The sequence below is a fragment of the Salmo salar genome, chromosome 14, assembly GCF_965601325.2.
Source record: "Salmo salar chromosome 14, fSalSal1, whole genome shotgun sequence".
Classification (NCBI taxonomy): domain Eukaryota; kingdom Metazoa; phylum Chordata; class Actinopteri; order Salmoniformes; family Salmonidae; genus Salmo; species Salmo salar.
Genome location: NC_138304.1, coordinates 69,190,554 through 69,206,906, shown reverse-complemented (window position 1 = coordinate 69,206,906; position 16,353 = coordinate 69,190,554). Strand labels below are relative to the sequence as shown.

At 44.1% G+C, this 16,353-nt stretch overlaps 1 protein-coding gene and 1 non-coding gene across 9 annotated transcripts in view; both read left to right on the top strand.

The window, feature by feature from the left end:
- The window catches only part of ago4 (argonaute RISC component 4), a 40,189-nt gene extending 23,836 nt beyond the window's left edge, over positions 1–16,353 (top strand). For 6 of the 8 annotated variants that reach the window (XM_014141960.3, XM_014141956.3, XM_082961113.1 and 3 more), the window contains 7 exons: positions 1,387–1,535; positions 1,837–2,021; positions 8,690–8,849; positions 9,575–9,890; positions 10,485–10,619; positions 11,040–11,341; positions 12,623–16,353. In XM_014141960.3, coding sequence (XP_013997435.1) covers positions 1,387–1,535; positions 1,837–2,021; positions 8,690–8,849; positions 9,575–9,890; positions 10,485–10,619; positions 11,040–11,341; positions 12,623–12,731 — 1,356 coding nt within the window. In that variant the 3' untranslated portion in view covers positions 12,732–16,353. The remainder of the gene's footprint in view (positions 1–1,386; positions 1,536–1,836; positions 2,022–8,689; positions 8,850–9,574; positions 9,891–10,484; positions 10,620–11,039; positions 11,342–12,622) is intronic. The other 2 variants (XM_014141961.3, XM_014141957.3) reach the window with 1 other exon arrangement.
- LOC123726937 (small nucleolar RNA SNORD35) lies at positions 9,237–9,320 on the top strand. Its single transcript, XR_006759045.1, has one exon. It is a non-coding gene; the product is annotated as a small nucleolar RNA SNORD35 (small nucleolar RNA).

Here is a 16,353-nt window from a genome sequence, read left to right as displayed (position 1 = left end):
GCTGTGTGTGTGTGTCATATGTAGGCTATATACATGGTTTCTACATAATGAGTTCCGTCCAGTCTTTATATAACGTAATAATGTTTGGTAAGTGTAGACCTCTTCCACAGGCCTTCTTGTAGGCCCCATGTGGACTCTAAAACATTTGGTCACAGAAATGGCTTTAATAGAGATGTACTAAAAGTTTTGGCACAGTATTGCTGGTGTCTATGCATTTTATTGGGCCCATTTACTTTCTCTTCTTGAGTGTTTTGGACTGCTGGGTAATTGAGTCTTATCGTCATCCTTTGAAATGTGGACGGATTGTTTTTCTCATAACTATTCGTTTGTATGACTGGCACATCTTTCAGCCATTTTAACGGCTATGGTTATACTGTTGTAGGTGTAATGGGTTTGTGATGAGAGAAGTGACTGTCCTTGTGTTTTGTCACTCCATCACTGTTTTATCATGCTGATGTTTAATATACAGTATGTTGCTGTAATTACTGTGGAAATCTGTGATTCAATGCTGGATCAGCACCTCAGTCTTCAGGGCTTTTTCATTCTTGAACTGCACATTTTTATATGTTTGCTGGAGAATCACATGTGGTGGCCCAATAGTTAGGCTACTCGCTCTTCTAACTCGATATAATGCAAAATTAAGCAGAGATGCTAAGGGCCCTGAACACTGGACGAACTTCTATTCATAGCTAGAATGATCTGACAACATCTGGGTCCGTATCCACAGAGTGTCTTGGAGGAGGAGTGCTGATCTAGGATCTGTCCATATATTCATTATGCACTAAAAAGCATAACTTATCCTAGAGCAGCAGTAACACTCCTAGTCTGAGTATCCGCTTTGTGGATACGGACCCTGAGAGCGAGAGAGAGAGAGATAGATATATTAGCTTTAGTAGGAATTGATTGAATAACACATGGCACCTAGGTGTGTATCCGCAAAATTTGTTGTTGATATAACTGGAAGGGTGGTAGCCTGCAGTCTTATCACAGTGTAAAGTATTTGCTCATCTGTAGAATAGACAATTCTGGGCACATCTTATATTGTACAGTGTCTATTCCATAAGTGAACGTTCTGCCCTGTTGAATAAGCTTCCGGTGCGGTCTAGTACGTGGAGGTTTTGCCTGCAGGCTACTTGCAATGGGATGGACTGTGTGTAATAGGAGCTTACGGTAGAAGTTGCCTCGAACCACAGATCTAGGGTCAGATTCTCCTATCCACCCCTTCCTAATCACCCCCATTAGTTGTATGTAAAAAGATCTGACCCTGTCTCAGTGGGAAGGTGCAACTTCTTCTACCCCGCACCATGTGTGTGGTGCAGGCAGGGAGCTGGGGAGTTGTATCTGCTGTGTCGGCTGGTTAAACCGGGGGGTTCACTAAGAGCGTAGGGACTCTCTCCGCAGAATAAGACCGTGGCCACGCCCAACCAGGGCGTGTGGGACATGCGGGGGAAGCAGTTCTACGCCGGGATAGAGATCAAGGTGTGGGCCGTGGCCTGCTTCGCCCCACAGAAACAGTGCAGAGAGGACCTTCTCAAGTGAGTGATCTGCCCGTCAACATGGTAGACGACATACCGTCACCCTTTCTCTTTTCCTATTCCCACAAATCTCCATAGCCCTGCTTAGTCTGTGTGGTGATCATTACTCATTTAGGGCAAAATCCAAACTTAAGATATGAGGGCTTATCAAAAATATTATGTACATCTCCCATTGATGTATGCATACTAGTTATGCAAATATATCTTAAGTTAGGATTTTGACCACAAAACTTCAACTTATTGTTCAACAGTATTCTGGCTCTAGACTAGATTCCCTGAAGGTTTGTTCATGGTTTTCTAGGAGCTTCACAGACCAGCTGAGGAAGATCTCAAAGGATGCAGGGATGCCCATCCAGGGCCAGCCGTGTTTCTGTAAATACGCCCAGGGAGCGGACAGCGTGGAACCCATGTTCAAACACCTCAAGTTGTCCTATGTGGGACTGCAGCTCATCGTGGTCATCCTGCCCGGCAAAACCCCTGTCTACGGTAAGAATCATTTTCATGCTACTTTAGTTGGGAAATCTATTGTTTATTTGGGGAAATCTATTATGTTGAAAGAAGGTCAAAACTAACTTCAACTAGGTTGTCCGTCTCTTCCTAGTGTCTTTTTTTAAATGCATTTGCTCTTATGGATTTGTATAAGATATTTGATCAAATATAATTGGAAGGCTTGAAAATGGTGGTAGGGGTGTTAAAACATGAACTTAAGTATCCCTATATTTCTGTTATTACGGGGCTATCACTCAGTCAAGAGTGCGCCTGCGCAGGAAGTCTGTTCGTTGATGGACCTAGCCGAGAGTGGAATGGCTACCTTGTAGTGTGTTCATGCGGTATAGTAAACTTTGTTAAACTGGAACCTTGTCGTTGTGTCATTTCGAGTTAACATTGGTAGCAGAGGATGGCTAATAACTACAATGTGCCGCTTCGACGAGAAGAGGTCGTACGAAAGTTGGAAAAATTAACTTGGAATCTGGACACGGGTTACTAATCTGGACGCGAAAAAGCAAGCACTTTTGGTGGTATTATCGCTCGAGGGAAGAGCGAGAGATACAGCACTGGAAATATCCGTTGAGGATTTGAACAATGATGATGGTATGGGAAATTTGATCAGAGCACTGGATTCTGTATTTCTTAAAGAAGAGAAAGACCGTGGCAACGAGGCATAATCAAACTTTGACAGTGTTACGAGAGATATTTTGGTTGCAATGACGGACTACATCATTGATTTCGAACAGCGGTACAATAGGATGCGCAAGTACGACATGGTTCTCCCTAATGCAGTGTTAGCTTTCAAGTTGCTAGATACTGCCTGTCTAGATGGTCGGGAGAAACAGTTGGCTTTGACTGCTTGTACTGTACGGACTTTTGAATCAATGACGTCGGCACTAAAAATAATTTTTGGGTGAAAAGACGTCTGTCGCACCGTTAACAGATGGAATGCAAGTGAGTGACGCAGCATATTACACTGAGCAGCAGAGAAAAGGCGCCAACAAGTCACGTTCTCAAGACAACCAGAAGAGGGCGCCATTTCCCGGCACAAATCCAATGGACAAATATGGAAGGAGATCAAAATGTGCTATTTGTCAAAACACTTACCATTGGGTTAAAGACTGTCCTCATAAAAATGAACAAGTTAAACTAACAGAGGAAAATGTAAACACAGATATAGAGCAGTGTAACATCACACTGTTTTCAAATGAATCTGCTTCTGATACTGAGAGTTTTATAGTTGAATCCTTAGGATCTGCTGTGATTGATACTGCATGTACACGGACAGTGTGTGGTGCAAAATGGCTTGATGGCTATGTCAGTGAACTAAAAATGAAAGAAGTACAAAATATGATTGACACACCAAGCAACAGAGCTTTCAAATTTGGAGATGGGAGAATTGTCCATTCTATCAAGCGAGTTAAGATACCAGCAAAAATGTGTCAGACTAAGTGTCACATTGAAACAGAGGTGGTCCCTACAGATATCCCCTTACTATTAAGCAACGCTTCCCTCAAGAAGGCAGGCAGGTACTAGACATAAACAATGACAAGGCAGTGATGTTCAAACAACCAGTGACTCTTGAACTTACTACCTCAGGCCACTATTGTGTAAACATTTTAGACAAAGACATCACACAGAGTCCATGCAAAAATGAGATTCTGACGGACACAGAGCACATGGAGATTCTGACAGTCACAGAGAACATGAACACAAAAGAAAAACACAGTATTGTTAAAGCTTCACAAACAGTTTGGACATGCTACAGTTGACAGACTTCAGAAGTTACTCAGCAGTTCAGGGAATAATGATGATGAGAGTATTTCTATTCTACAGCAGATAGTTAACAGTTGTGAGACATGTCAAAAATACAGTAAACCTAAGCCCAAACCAGCTGTTGGTTTGCCACTAGCTTCCAAATACAATGAAACAGTGGCTGTAGATCTAGATGAGTTAGCACCAAGTGTGTGGTACCTTCACATAATCGACCACTTCACACGCTTCAGCGCTGGAAGCATTGTGAATACAAAGAAACCCAGTGACATCGTCAAGCACTTCATTCATTCCTGGATATGTGTCCATGGCCCGCCCCAGAAATTGTACAGTGACAATGGAGGAGAATTCAATAATAATGAAATAAGAGAAATGGCAGAGAACTTCAACATGGAAGTAAAGACAACTGCTGCATACAGTCCATGGAGCAATGGACTTCTGGAGAGACATAATCAAACACTCACAGAGATCATGCTGAAAGTGAAGCAAGACAATGGATGTGACTGGAACACAGCCCTAGATTGGGCTTCGATGGCAAAAAACTCAATGCACAATGTTCATGGTTACAGCCCATACCAACTAGTGTTCGTTCGGGCAGAACCCTAATCTTCCCTCTGTACTGGTTGACAATCCACCAGCACGGGCCAGTGTGAGTGCATGGGTGGGACAGCACCTTTCAGCACTACATGCAGCGAGAAAAGCGTTCACTGAAGCAGAGTGTTCAGAAAGAATTCGCAGGGCTCTGTGTAAACAGCAACGACCCACCGATGAGAAGTACGAAACTGGAAACAAAGAGTACTACAAACGAGTTGACTGTCAAGAGTGGAATGGACCGGGAGTAGTCATTGGCCAAGATGGTGTGGTGATATTTGTGAGACGGAGGCACCATTGTCAGGGTGCATCACTCAAGATTGCAGAAAGTAAATGATCAACAAGATAGAGGGGCTGTTGCTGAGAATCATCCTAATGAAAAGGAGACAGTAACAGACACAAACCTACCAGATGTCACATCCAATGATATGAACACTGAAACTGACACCGGAAATGAAGCAGAGACCTTCAAACATGCCACAGATAATACTGTTGAGCGTTCAAATGAGGAAAACATTCAACAACAGCCACGTGTTAAACATCTAGACGTTCCGCTAGCGGAACACCGCTCCAATATCCAATGATAGGGCGTGGCGCGAAATACAAACTCCTCGAAAAATCCGAAAACTTCAATTTTTCAAACATATGACTATTTTACACCATTTTAAAGACAATACTCTCCTTTATCTAACCACACTGTCCGATTTCAAAAAGGCTTTACAACGAAAGCAAAACATTAGATTATGTCAGGAGAGTACCCAGCCAGAAATAATCAGACACCCATTTTTCAAGCTAGCATATAATGTCACAAAAACCAAAACCACAGCTAAATGCAGCACTAACCTTTGATCTTCATCAGATGACACTCCTAGGACATTATGTTATACAATACATGCATGTTTTGTTCAATCAAGTTCATATTTATATCAAAAAACAGCTTTTTACATTAGCATGTGACTAGCATTCCCACCGAACACTTCCAGTGAATTTACTAAATTACTCACGATAAACGTTCACAAAAAACATAACAATTATTTTAAGAATTATAGATACAGAACTGCTTTATGCAATCGCGGTGTCCGATTTTTAAAATAGCTTTTCGGTGAAAGCACATTTTGCAATATTCTGAGTAGATAGCCCGGCCATCACAGGCTAGCTATTTTGACACCCACCAAGTTTGGTACTCACCAAACTCAGATTTACTATAAGAAAAATTGGATTACCTTTGCTGTTCTTTGTCAGAATGCACTCCCAGGACTTCTACTTCAACAACAAATGTTGGTTTGGTTCCAAATAATCCATAGTTATATCCAAGTAGCGGCGTTTTGTTCGTGCGTTCAAGACACTATCCGAAGGGTGACGCGCCGGCGCGTTTCGTGACAAAAAAATTCTAAATATTCCATAACCGTACTTCGGAGCATGTCAAACGCTATTTAAAATCAATTTTTATGCGATTTTTCTCAGAAAATAACGATAATATTCCGACCGGGAGTCGTTGTTTTTGTTCAAAGACTGAGAAAGTAAAATGGACTCTTCACGTGCACGCGCGCACCCGTCTCATTGTTCTCAGATCGACCACTATCCAAATGCGCTACTGTTTTTCAGCCAGAGACTGCAGAGTCATCATTCAATGTTCTGGCGCCTTCTGAGAGCCTATGGGAGCCTTAGAAAATGTCACGTTACAGCAGAGATCCTCTGTTTTGGATAGAGATGACAAAGAAGGCCAAGAAATGGTCAGACAGGGTACTTCCTGTACAGAATCTTCTCAGGTTTTGGCCTGCCATTTGAGTTCTGTTATACTCACAGACACCATTCAAACAGTTTTCTATCCAAAGCTACTAATTATATGCATATTCTAGTTTCTGGGCAGGAGTAATAACCAGATTAAATCGGGTACGTTTTTATCCGGCCGTGAAAATACTGCCCCCTATCCATAACAAGTTAAGAGAACATGGTTGTTCCAATCTGAAAACTGGACAAACTGTTAAATACATGGACAGAGAAAGTGGTATTCCACATACAGAAACCGTCATTGGACGAGCAGGAAAAGCCAAAGGAAAACACCAGAACTGGTACAACTTGCAGTACTCTGAACCAGTTACACTTTCTGGTACAACAGGGTCAGCTGACCTGTCACTTGTAGATATTCTCAGAATTTAACCAATGGAAAATCGAGAAAAACAGAATGACATTCAAAATGATGATGTACTTGAAACAAAGGACGTGTCATTTGACTCAGCTAAGCTAGATGAGCTCAGTAATTGGAGGAAAAATTTAGTGTTTGAGTAAGTCAAAGACATTGGCCAAAAATGTGTCTCAACAAGGTGGGTGTGTACCCTTAAAGAATCCTTAACTGGTATAGTGCCTAAAGCACGTCTAGTGGCTAGAGGTTTTGAGGAGCTGGCTGCTAAACAACTCCCAAAAGACTCACCGACATGCGCCTCAGAGTCACTCAGATTGCTGATGACAGTGATCTGCCAGAAACAATGGAAACTTAATTCCATAGACATCAAATATGCATTTTTGCAGGGAACAGAGCTGTCAAGGGACATTCGCATCCGACCTCCGCCTGAAGCTAAATGCGAAGGAACACTGTGGAAACTAAAAAAGTGTGTGTATGGACTGGCAGATGCATCACTCTACTGGTACAACAAAGTCAAGGCAACAATGCTGAATACAGGTGGAAAACTGTCACAAGTGGATCCTGCAGTCTTCTATTGGCTTGATCAAGACTGCAATGTGACTGGAGTACTTGCCTGTCATGTTGATGACTTTATCTGGGGTGGCTCACAGACCTTTGCTACAACTGTGATTCCAAACCTCAAAGCTGTTTTCCAGGTCGGCCGTGAGGAGCATGATCATTTCCGTTATGTTGGTAGAGTTTATTACAGTTGATGGGACAATACTGATGCAACAGGAGAGCTATATCAAGAATCTTCAATCCATTCGCATGGATTCTTCACGAGCGGTACAAAGGAATTCCCCTCTGGAATTTAACCTGATCAATTGAGGTCAAAGAGGTCAAATTTTATGGGTTGCTAGACAGAATAGACCTGATGTAATGTTTGATGGTTGCAACTTGGCATCCAACACAAAACACGCCACTGTACAAACCATTCATTAGGCAAACAAAGTACGTAAACTGAAATCACAACAAGTGGCTTTAAAGTTTCAGCATGTTGGAAAAGATGACTCTTTGAAACCAGTTGTCTTCAGAGATGCTTCGCTAGGGAACCTTACACATGGAGGCACACAAGGTGGACATCTAATCATGTTAATGGGTGAAGGAGGAAGATTCTCACCTATCTGTTGGCAGTCAAAAAGGATCAGAAGGGTTGTCCGAAGCACACTTGCTGGAGAAACACTTGCTCTTGCGGATGGAATTGACAATGCAATCTTTCTTGTAACTCTGTTCTCAGAGCTTACCACTGGTGAGACAAAACGGCACATTCTACCTGTAGTTTGTGTCACTGACAGCTACTCATTAGTTGATGCTTTGAAGTCAACCAAGTCTGTCACAGAGAAAAGACTTCGTCTTGAGATTAGCAGCATCAAGGAACTTATTCAAGCACAGAGAATCCAGCGGATTCTGTGGTCGACCACAAAGGAACAGTGACTGTCTGACTGAAAAAGGAGCATCCGGTCTTGTGCTCCTACAGGCTCTCCTCCTACAGGCTCTCCTCCTACAGGCTCTCCTCCTACAGGCTCTCCTCCTACAGGCTCTCCTCCTACAGGCTCTCCTCCTACAGGCTCTCCTCCTACAGGCTCTCCTCCTACAGGCTCTCAGTAATGGAAAGTGTCAGCTGGAGTAATACAAATAAAAACTGTCACACAACCCATTTGTAATGGGGAACTTGAATAATACTTGGACATTTAATTATGTTGTTGATGTTTAATTTGTCTTTAAAGAAAAGGGGGAGATTGTTAAGTTCATGTTTTAAGTATCCCTATATTTCTGTTATTACGGGGGCTATCACTCAGTCAAGAGTGCGCCTGCGCAGGAAGTCTGTTCGTTGATGGACCTAGCCTAGAGTGGAATGGCTACCTTGTAGTGTGTTCATACGGTATAGTAAACTTTGTTAAACTGGAACCTTGTCGTTGTGTCATTTCGAGTTAACAGGGGAGCAAACCCCCCCCCCCCCCCCCCCCCTCAATTTCCACTAGTGACTGGAGGAACACTAGTTCACTCCTCATGCTTAAAATGTTAAGAGAACCAATCTGCTAGCTACTTTTTTTACCTTGCATTTGACAATATTAGAGCTCAATTACTTTTCTGTGTCCCTATGGTCCTGGTGCCACAGCGGAGGTGAAGCGGGTAGGAGACACTCTCCTGGGCATGGCCACTCAGTGTGTCCAGGTGAAGAACGTGGTGAAGACGTCCCCCCAAACCCTCTCCAACCTCTGCCTCAAGATCAACGCCAAACTGGGTGGCATCAACAACGTCCTTGTGCCCCATCAGAGGTGGCAACCACACACACACACACACACTCATTACAGCTCAGGTTGAACCTCACTCATATATACTTACAAAATATAAACACAACATTCAATTTTAAAGGGTTACAAATCATATAAGGAAATCATTAAATTGAAATAAATTCATTAGGCTGTAATATATGTAATTTCACATGACTGGGCAGGGGTGCAGCCATGGGGAGCCAATCAGAATGAGTTTTTCTCCACAAAAGGGCTTTATTACAGACAAATACGCCTCAGCACCCCCCCCCCCCCCCCCCCCCCAGACAATCCTGCCGTTAAAGAAGCTGGATATGGAGGTCCTGGGCTGGTGTGGTTACATGTTACGTTTATGTGTTTGTTCAATGTAGTATACTCAAGATTGTGTCTCGCTGCAAGTGATGTTGTTCTCACGATGGTCTTCCAAGCCTTCATGGCTTTGAAGAAATTGCCTAAAGGCAACACTGATACAGTACAACTGTGAATAAAACAGCCCACTGCTTAATCATCAATGAAAGCGCAATACACCCACACAACATACAATTGCCTATCCACATTCTGTTATGTCCATAACATGTCGATCAATTCTCAAATGTATTCTGTATTGTGCCGAAGACCTATATACCTCTGCTCTAAGAGCAAAGCAACACTCATACACACACACCTGTATGTTTATTTTATTGCCATATCTTTAAAAAATGTAAATAATGTAAACCTCTCCCTACCTCCAGACCCTCTGTGTTCCAGCAACCTGTCATCTTCCTGGGGGCGGACGTCACTCACCCTCCAGCCGGCGACGGCAAGAAGCCCTCCATCGCGGCGGTGGTGGGCAGCATGGACGGTCACCCCAGCCGCTACTGTGCCACGGTGCGCGTACAGACGTCGCGCCAGGACCTGTCCCAGGAGCAGCTGTACAGCCAGGAGGTCATCCAGGACCTGACCAACATGGTGCGCGAGCTGCTCATCCAGTTCTACAAGTCCACGCGCTTCAAGCCCACACGCATCATCTACTACCGCGGCGGCGTGTCCGAGGGCCAAATGAAACAGGTGAGGAGGGGGTGACTGGGAGGGTCTGATGCGTGTCGTTTCGGTTTGTGGGTTTTCAGTTTTGACTCTGTTCTGAATTGACCATTGAATTACATTGCATTATGATTTCTCATTTTGCGTCGGTGGCTGCTTATCCCTTTAAATGGTTAAAAGGTGCGACCCCTTGCACCCCAGCAAAACCATGGTCTCCTATCAGTGTTGGACATTGGGCATTGACGGTTCAGTACTGACTCAAAGTATATCCAGACGGAGCTCCCTCTCCAATTAACCCTGTCTCTACAACTTGAGATATCATGTATAGAAAAAAAGGAAAGAAGAGAACAAGTTTGGTCCCTAGTGATTTGTGCCACAGTGCCCTGGATATAACAGCTCACTGCGTTTACACAGGCAGCCCGATTCTGATCTTTTGCTCAATTATTGGTCTTTTGACCAATCGGATCAGATCTTTGGCCAATAATTTGGCAAAAGATCAGAATTAAGCTACCTGTGTAAACGCAGCCAACTTTGCCTCAACCAGAGAATCATATTAGTTCATTTTTCCATGCAATGTGAATCTCACTGTTTCTGTGTCTGTGTGGGTGGCTGTGTGTGTAGGTGGCATGGCCGGAGCTGATCGCCATCAGGAAGGCCTGTATCAGCTTGGAGGAGGACTACCGACCGGGCATCACCTACATCGTGGTTCAGAAACGCCACCACACCCGCCTCTTCTGCTCAGACAAGGCCGAGAGGGTGAGTGGAGACCCATGTAGAGCAGGGGTGTCGAACTCCATTCCTGGAAGGCTGTGTCTGTGGTTTTTGAGGGAACTTCCTAAGCAATTACCTTTTCAAATGATCGATCAAGTACATGGGAGGTGCGAGGACACCCAGCCCTCCGGGAATTGAGTTTGACACCCCTGATGTAGAGGGTGCAATTAACCGCAGGTCTTGGATCAGATTACCCATCTGTAAACCATTTGTGGATGAAACATCTGTTCCAGGGCTTTGGCAGTGTTCCAATACTTTTTAAATGCATCTCTCAAAACTCCTATCTTTGGAGTAATATCTGAGCTGACATTTCACTAGATTCATGATTTAGACACAACTGAAGTTAGACTGGTTGTGCACCCCAGCATATCCAGTGTCTTTAATCGCTACCATCTCCCCCTACAGGTTGGAAAGAGTGGCAACGTTCCAGCCGGAACCACGGTGGACAGCACAATCACCCACCCCTCCGAGTTTGACTTCTACCTGTGCAGCCATGCTGGGATCCAGGGCACCAGCCGGCCCTCCCACTACCACGTCCTGTGGGACGACAATTGCTTCACGGCCGACGAGCTCCAGCTGCTCACCTACCAGCTCTGCCACACCTACGTCCGCTGCACCCGCTCAGTCTCCATCCCCGCGCCAGCCTACTACGCCCGGCTGGTGGCCTTCCGCGCCCGCTACCACCTGGTGGACAAAGATCACGACAGGTACTGATGAAAGTGGCAAGGCACACGTTCTGAATAGTGAGAGGTATCACAGATATACAGTGCCCTCTGTAGTTATTGGGACATTTTTATTTTATTTTGGCTCTGTACTTCAGCACTTTAGATTTGAAATGATACAATGACTGAGGTTAAAGTTCACACTGTCAGCTTTCGTTTGAGGGTATTTTCATCCATATCGGGTGAACCATTTAGAAATGATGGCACTTTTTGTAGGTAGTCCCCCCCAGTTTTAGCGGAGCAAAACTACTGGGACAAATTCAACAAATTTGGATCCACTTGCTGTTTGTTTTGGATGCATTTCAGATTATTTTGTGCCCAATATAAATGAATGGTAAATAATGTATTGTCATTTTGGAGTCCCTTTTATTGTAAATAACAATATAATACATTTCTAAACACTTCTATATTAATGTGGATGCTACCATGATTATGGATAATCCTGAATAAATCGTGAATAATGATGAGTGAGTAAGTTAGACACACAAATATCATACCCCTAGACATGCTAACCTCTCACCATTACAATAACTGGAGGTTAGCATTTTTGGGGTATGATATTTGTGTGTCTAACTTACTCACTCATCATTATTCACGATTTATTCAGGACTATACGTAATCATGGTAGCATCCACATTAATGTAGAAGTGTTTAGAAACATTCTGTTCTTATTTACAATAAAAGTGACTCCAAAATGACAATACATTATTTACCATTCATTTATATTGGGCACAAAATAATCTGAAATGCATCCAAAACAAACAGCAAGCACATCCAACAAATTTGTTGAGTTTGTTCCAATACTTTTGGTCCCCTAAAATGGGGGGACTATGTATAAAAAATGCTGTAATTTCTAAATGGTTTACCTGCTATGGATGGAAATACCCTCAAATTAAAGCTGACAGTTTGAACTTTAACCTCAGTCATTGTAACATTTCAAATCAGAAGTGCTGAAGTACAGAGCCAAAAGGGGAAAAAAAACATGCATCACTGTCCCAGTAATTAGAGGTAAATGAAATGGTATTTTATCCTGAACATACACAAATGGGCTGTATTAGCTGCCCTATATATTAGAATTATATCTGCAACATATTATGCGTCTAGCTTTACTGAATATACCATTTTTGTTTGGCATGTTGATGCAAATACCTTCTGGTAGATTTTGTTCAATATGACCGTTGTTGTTGTTGTAATGGTGGAACCAAACAGTTGTGCTTCTGTTACTTTATCATGTATCTGACCCCTTTCTCTTGTCCTGTCCTGCAGTGCGGAGGGCAGCCACGTGTCGGGCCAGAGTAACGGTCGGGACCCCCTGGCCCTGGCCAAGGCAGTCCAGATCCACTATGATACCCAGCACACCATGTACTTCGCCTGAGCCACGCCAGCAATGGCTGCAGTTCTGTCCCTTCTCTTTCTCTCCTCTCTTTCTCTTTTTTGCCAGTCTCTCTCTCTATCTTTCTCTCTCTCTTGCGTCTTGATCTGCACCAAAGCGGTTCGAAGCCAGTGAAGTGTGCCAATGGAGTATTTTCCTTTTCGGGAAAAACGACATCCGGCATTCCCGATCGAGCCGCCTTCTACCAGCAATCCGGCACTGAGAGACCGTGGGGTTTCCAATGTACAGAGAAAGCAAATACACGCATACACAAGTTGAGCCATTTTTTTTTTTTTTTTTTTTTTATGTCTTTTTTTTTTATTGTAACACTGAGCAATGGATCGGACTGACGCCAATCGTCAGTGGCAGCTCTCCTAGCTAAGCAGGACTCTGTCTACTTTTTACCTCAAAGCCCCTTTGGGTGAAAATCTGTCATAAGGTCTTGGGTTGGTGGGGGTCATGGCGGGTATGGAAACATGGGTGGGGTGGACCTTTTTTTGAGAAGAGATTTTTTTTCCTTTTATGGTCATGTTTTTCCTTTCTCCTTTTCTTCAGTCTTTTACAAGCGAGGTCACCTGGGTATCCATACCCATTACTCTTTCTTCTCCCATTTAGCGAAGAATAAGTGTGTTTGTGTATATACGTGTGCGTGTGTGTCTTTGCGTGTGTGTGTGTGTTTCATGGCAGGCCACTGAATTGTAAAGGGAAAATCAAGGAGATAACTGCTGTAAATGCCTCAGATTTGATGTTTTTATATTCACACATTACATATATATAAATATTTACATCTATAGAACAGATTGAACTATACAGGCTTCACAGAGGCCGGTGGGTATATGTGTAGCAGTAGCAACCGTGGTTTAGCCGGTGTGGCTGACTGGGCATTGGGACCTATTGAATGGTTGAGAGCTTCGTGAGGGTTTACGGCATTGGGCTAAGCCGCCTTAGTTGGTGCCCCGTGTGAGGAAGGGGATCCATCCCTTAAACTTGTTTGTCTCATCGGTTTTGACATTGTTGGGGTGGAGCATGTTTTTTAGCAAGGCGCTAGTCGTCTGAATTTTTCAGAGCAGGAAAACACATTCACTTAACTTTTGGGGTCTCTTTTGCTACCGGCCAATTCATTGCACTGACCGGGGACGCTAGGTAAGCAACAGAGGGCACTCTCTCTTACCTTTATGCATTTATACATACAAATCAAAAAGCAGAATTTGTAAGAGTTTAATATAAAACTGTTTTTGTGGCTAATCTTAACTATTGTTCAGATATAGTTGGTATATTTGATGTTGTTCTTATTGTTGTTGTTAATGTTCTTATCTACGATTATGATAATTATCAGACCGGCAGCAACCAGATGTGTAGTTAGGAGATCAGTGGCTGGGTTTAGAGTTGGACACTTTGTAGCATTCTGGCCTCCGGCGTGGGGAGGCCCAAGGTGGGGCCTCCGGCGTGGGGAGGCCCAAGGTGGGGCCTCCGGCGTGGGGAGGCCCAAGGTGGGGCCTCCGGCGTGGGGAGGCCCAAAGTGGGGCCTCCGGCGTGGGGAGGCCCAAAGTGGGGCCTCCGGCGTGGGGAGGCCCAAAGTGGGGCCTCCGGCGTGGGGAGGCCCAAAGTGGGGCCTCCGGCGTGGGGAGGCCCAAGGTGTATTAGTTTATGCGCCCTTCTGCTCCTCAGTTATGTAGTAGTTTATGGTAGTAGGGAATGGTTTGGCTGTGTTCTCCAGTAGGGAAGATCTGTGTTGATCTATTACCGTTACTCCTGACTGGTAAAACAGGAGGCTACCGTCAGTGTTCATCTGGTGAGTATTGTTGGCAGCAGGGGGTTTCGGTTCGAATGGATGAAAGGTGACAATCCGAGCTGGCATTAGGAAGAAACTGGGACAGACAGTGGTAAAAAGAGGTATGCAATAGGCAATGAGTTACATTTTTAGAACTTCATAATGTGTTTCTATGATAGTTTGTGTGTATTTGAACAAGTATATCTATCCGAGTCTAAACTTCTGTTATTTCTGAATGAAATAATGTTTTGAACACCAGATATGAACATAAAGCATAAGCACTGCCCTTGGATCTAATGACACCTGACCAGTCACGACCGCGGTTAAAGATCCAATTTAACCACAGTCGTGGTTATGGTTGTGCATAACTCGCTGTGAGGATGGGGCGGGGGGGGGTTCGACGGCGGCGTGCACGCCTCGTCAGGGGGGGTTGGCTCAGCGAAAAACCCTTTTGTAATAAACCATACGTTAAGCAGCAGGTTTGCTATGAATGAGTTTTGAGCGCCTACCTGTCGAGGGCGTGGGCGCTTGCCTATGGGAGGGGAGCATGGTGGCGGTCCAGGCGTTACATGCAGTAAGTTTTAGGGGCGGGGCTAAGCTGTTGTGGAGACGTGCACTAGTTTCCCCATGTGGCAAGGGTGCTGCGTTGATTCAGCCTGGTGTGGTAGTCTGCAGAGTGTGTTCCTGTGGGTGTGACCAGACTGGAGCGTTGTCCAGGATGTGGGTGTGGTTTCCTAGCAGGGGATCCAAAGGTGGTAATTACTTCCCAGTTTTTAACATATTATCATTGCAAAGCAATATTAACCCGAAATCCAGTTTTCGAATGAGGAAAAAGCTATAATTCTTCTTGTCGACGTGGCTGTTGGTCTGCTCTCTATCGCAGTTTGTGTTTCTGTAACTTGTTTTTTTTGCCTGTATCAATCAGTGGGAATGTGCATTCGGTGGACTAGCTCTTTAGGCTCTGAGAATAAAAAATAAAAAAAGGTAACATTTAGACTTTGCTCACCTGCATGCCAGAGTATTGTCTCTAAAACAATCTCTTTAGAATTATATTTATTAAGAGACAGGAGGAATATGCTAAATGTTTATGAATTTAGTGAGACTGTTATAGGCTAGCAATATTGTCCACTCTCCTCAAGACGTATTTTAAAGATTCCTACACAAATGTCAGTAAAAAACGGAGGCACAGGCCGCTAGAGGCTGAGCGTTCGAGCCTTTGTGTCGTGGCCCGAAGACAAACGAGGTACTTTCTTCAAAAGTGGGCCCGGTAAAGACTTGAACTCTCGCCCCCGCACAGGCCCCAGTGTAGCGTCCATTTAGGCCTCCACTTCCTGGTTTGTGCCCCTGCCACGCCTCTTGGGGCTGTCCTGTCTCGTGGCGCCACCCTGCTGGCCACCCACACAAGCGCACTTCCTCTCTGTGGGGGGCCTCGGCCCAAGGCGTCCACGGCCACAGGAATACCTCCTTTTTAACCTTTTTAACGAACCATTCTTTCTGTGCCCCGTTTGAAAGAGAGCATGATTTTATTTTTTAATTCCTCTTTGATATGACTACAGGTTTATTTGACATTGTGTAATTTAATTTTCTTCTTTATTCTGGGGTGTAGCTCTGCTGTTTTTTCTGCTAGTGGTCTGAGCTGTGTGACTGTCCAATAGCAATAGAAAGGTACCCTGTCTGACCTGCTGGGGAGGGGGTGGGGCTTCCTCAGGCCCCTCCCACTAAGGCGCCTAATCACTCGCTGTATTGCTATGTGACATGTTGAAAACTTTTTTTTTTTTTTTTTTTTTTTAGCCTGCAGGGAATATTTGTGTTATTGTGCAAAGTAATAAATTGGTATTTTATGCCTATATCATA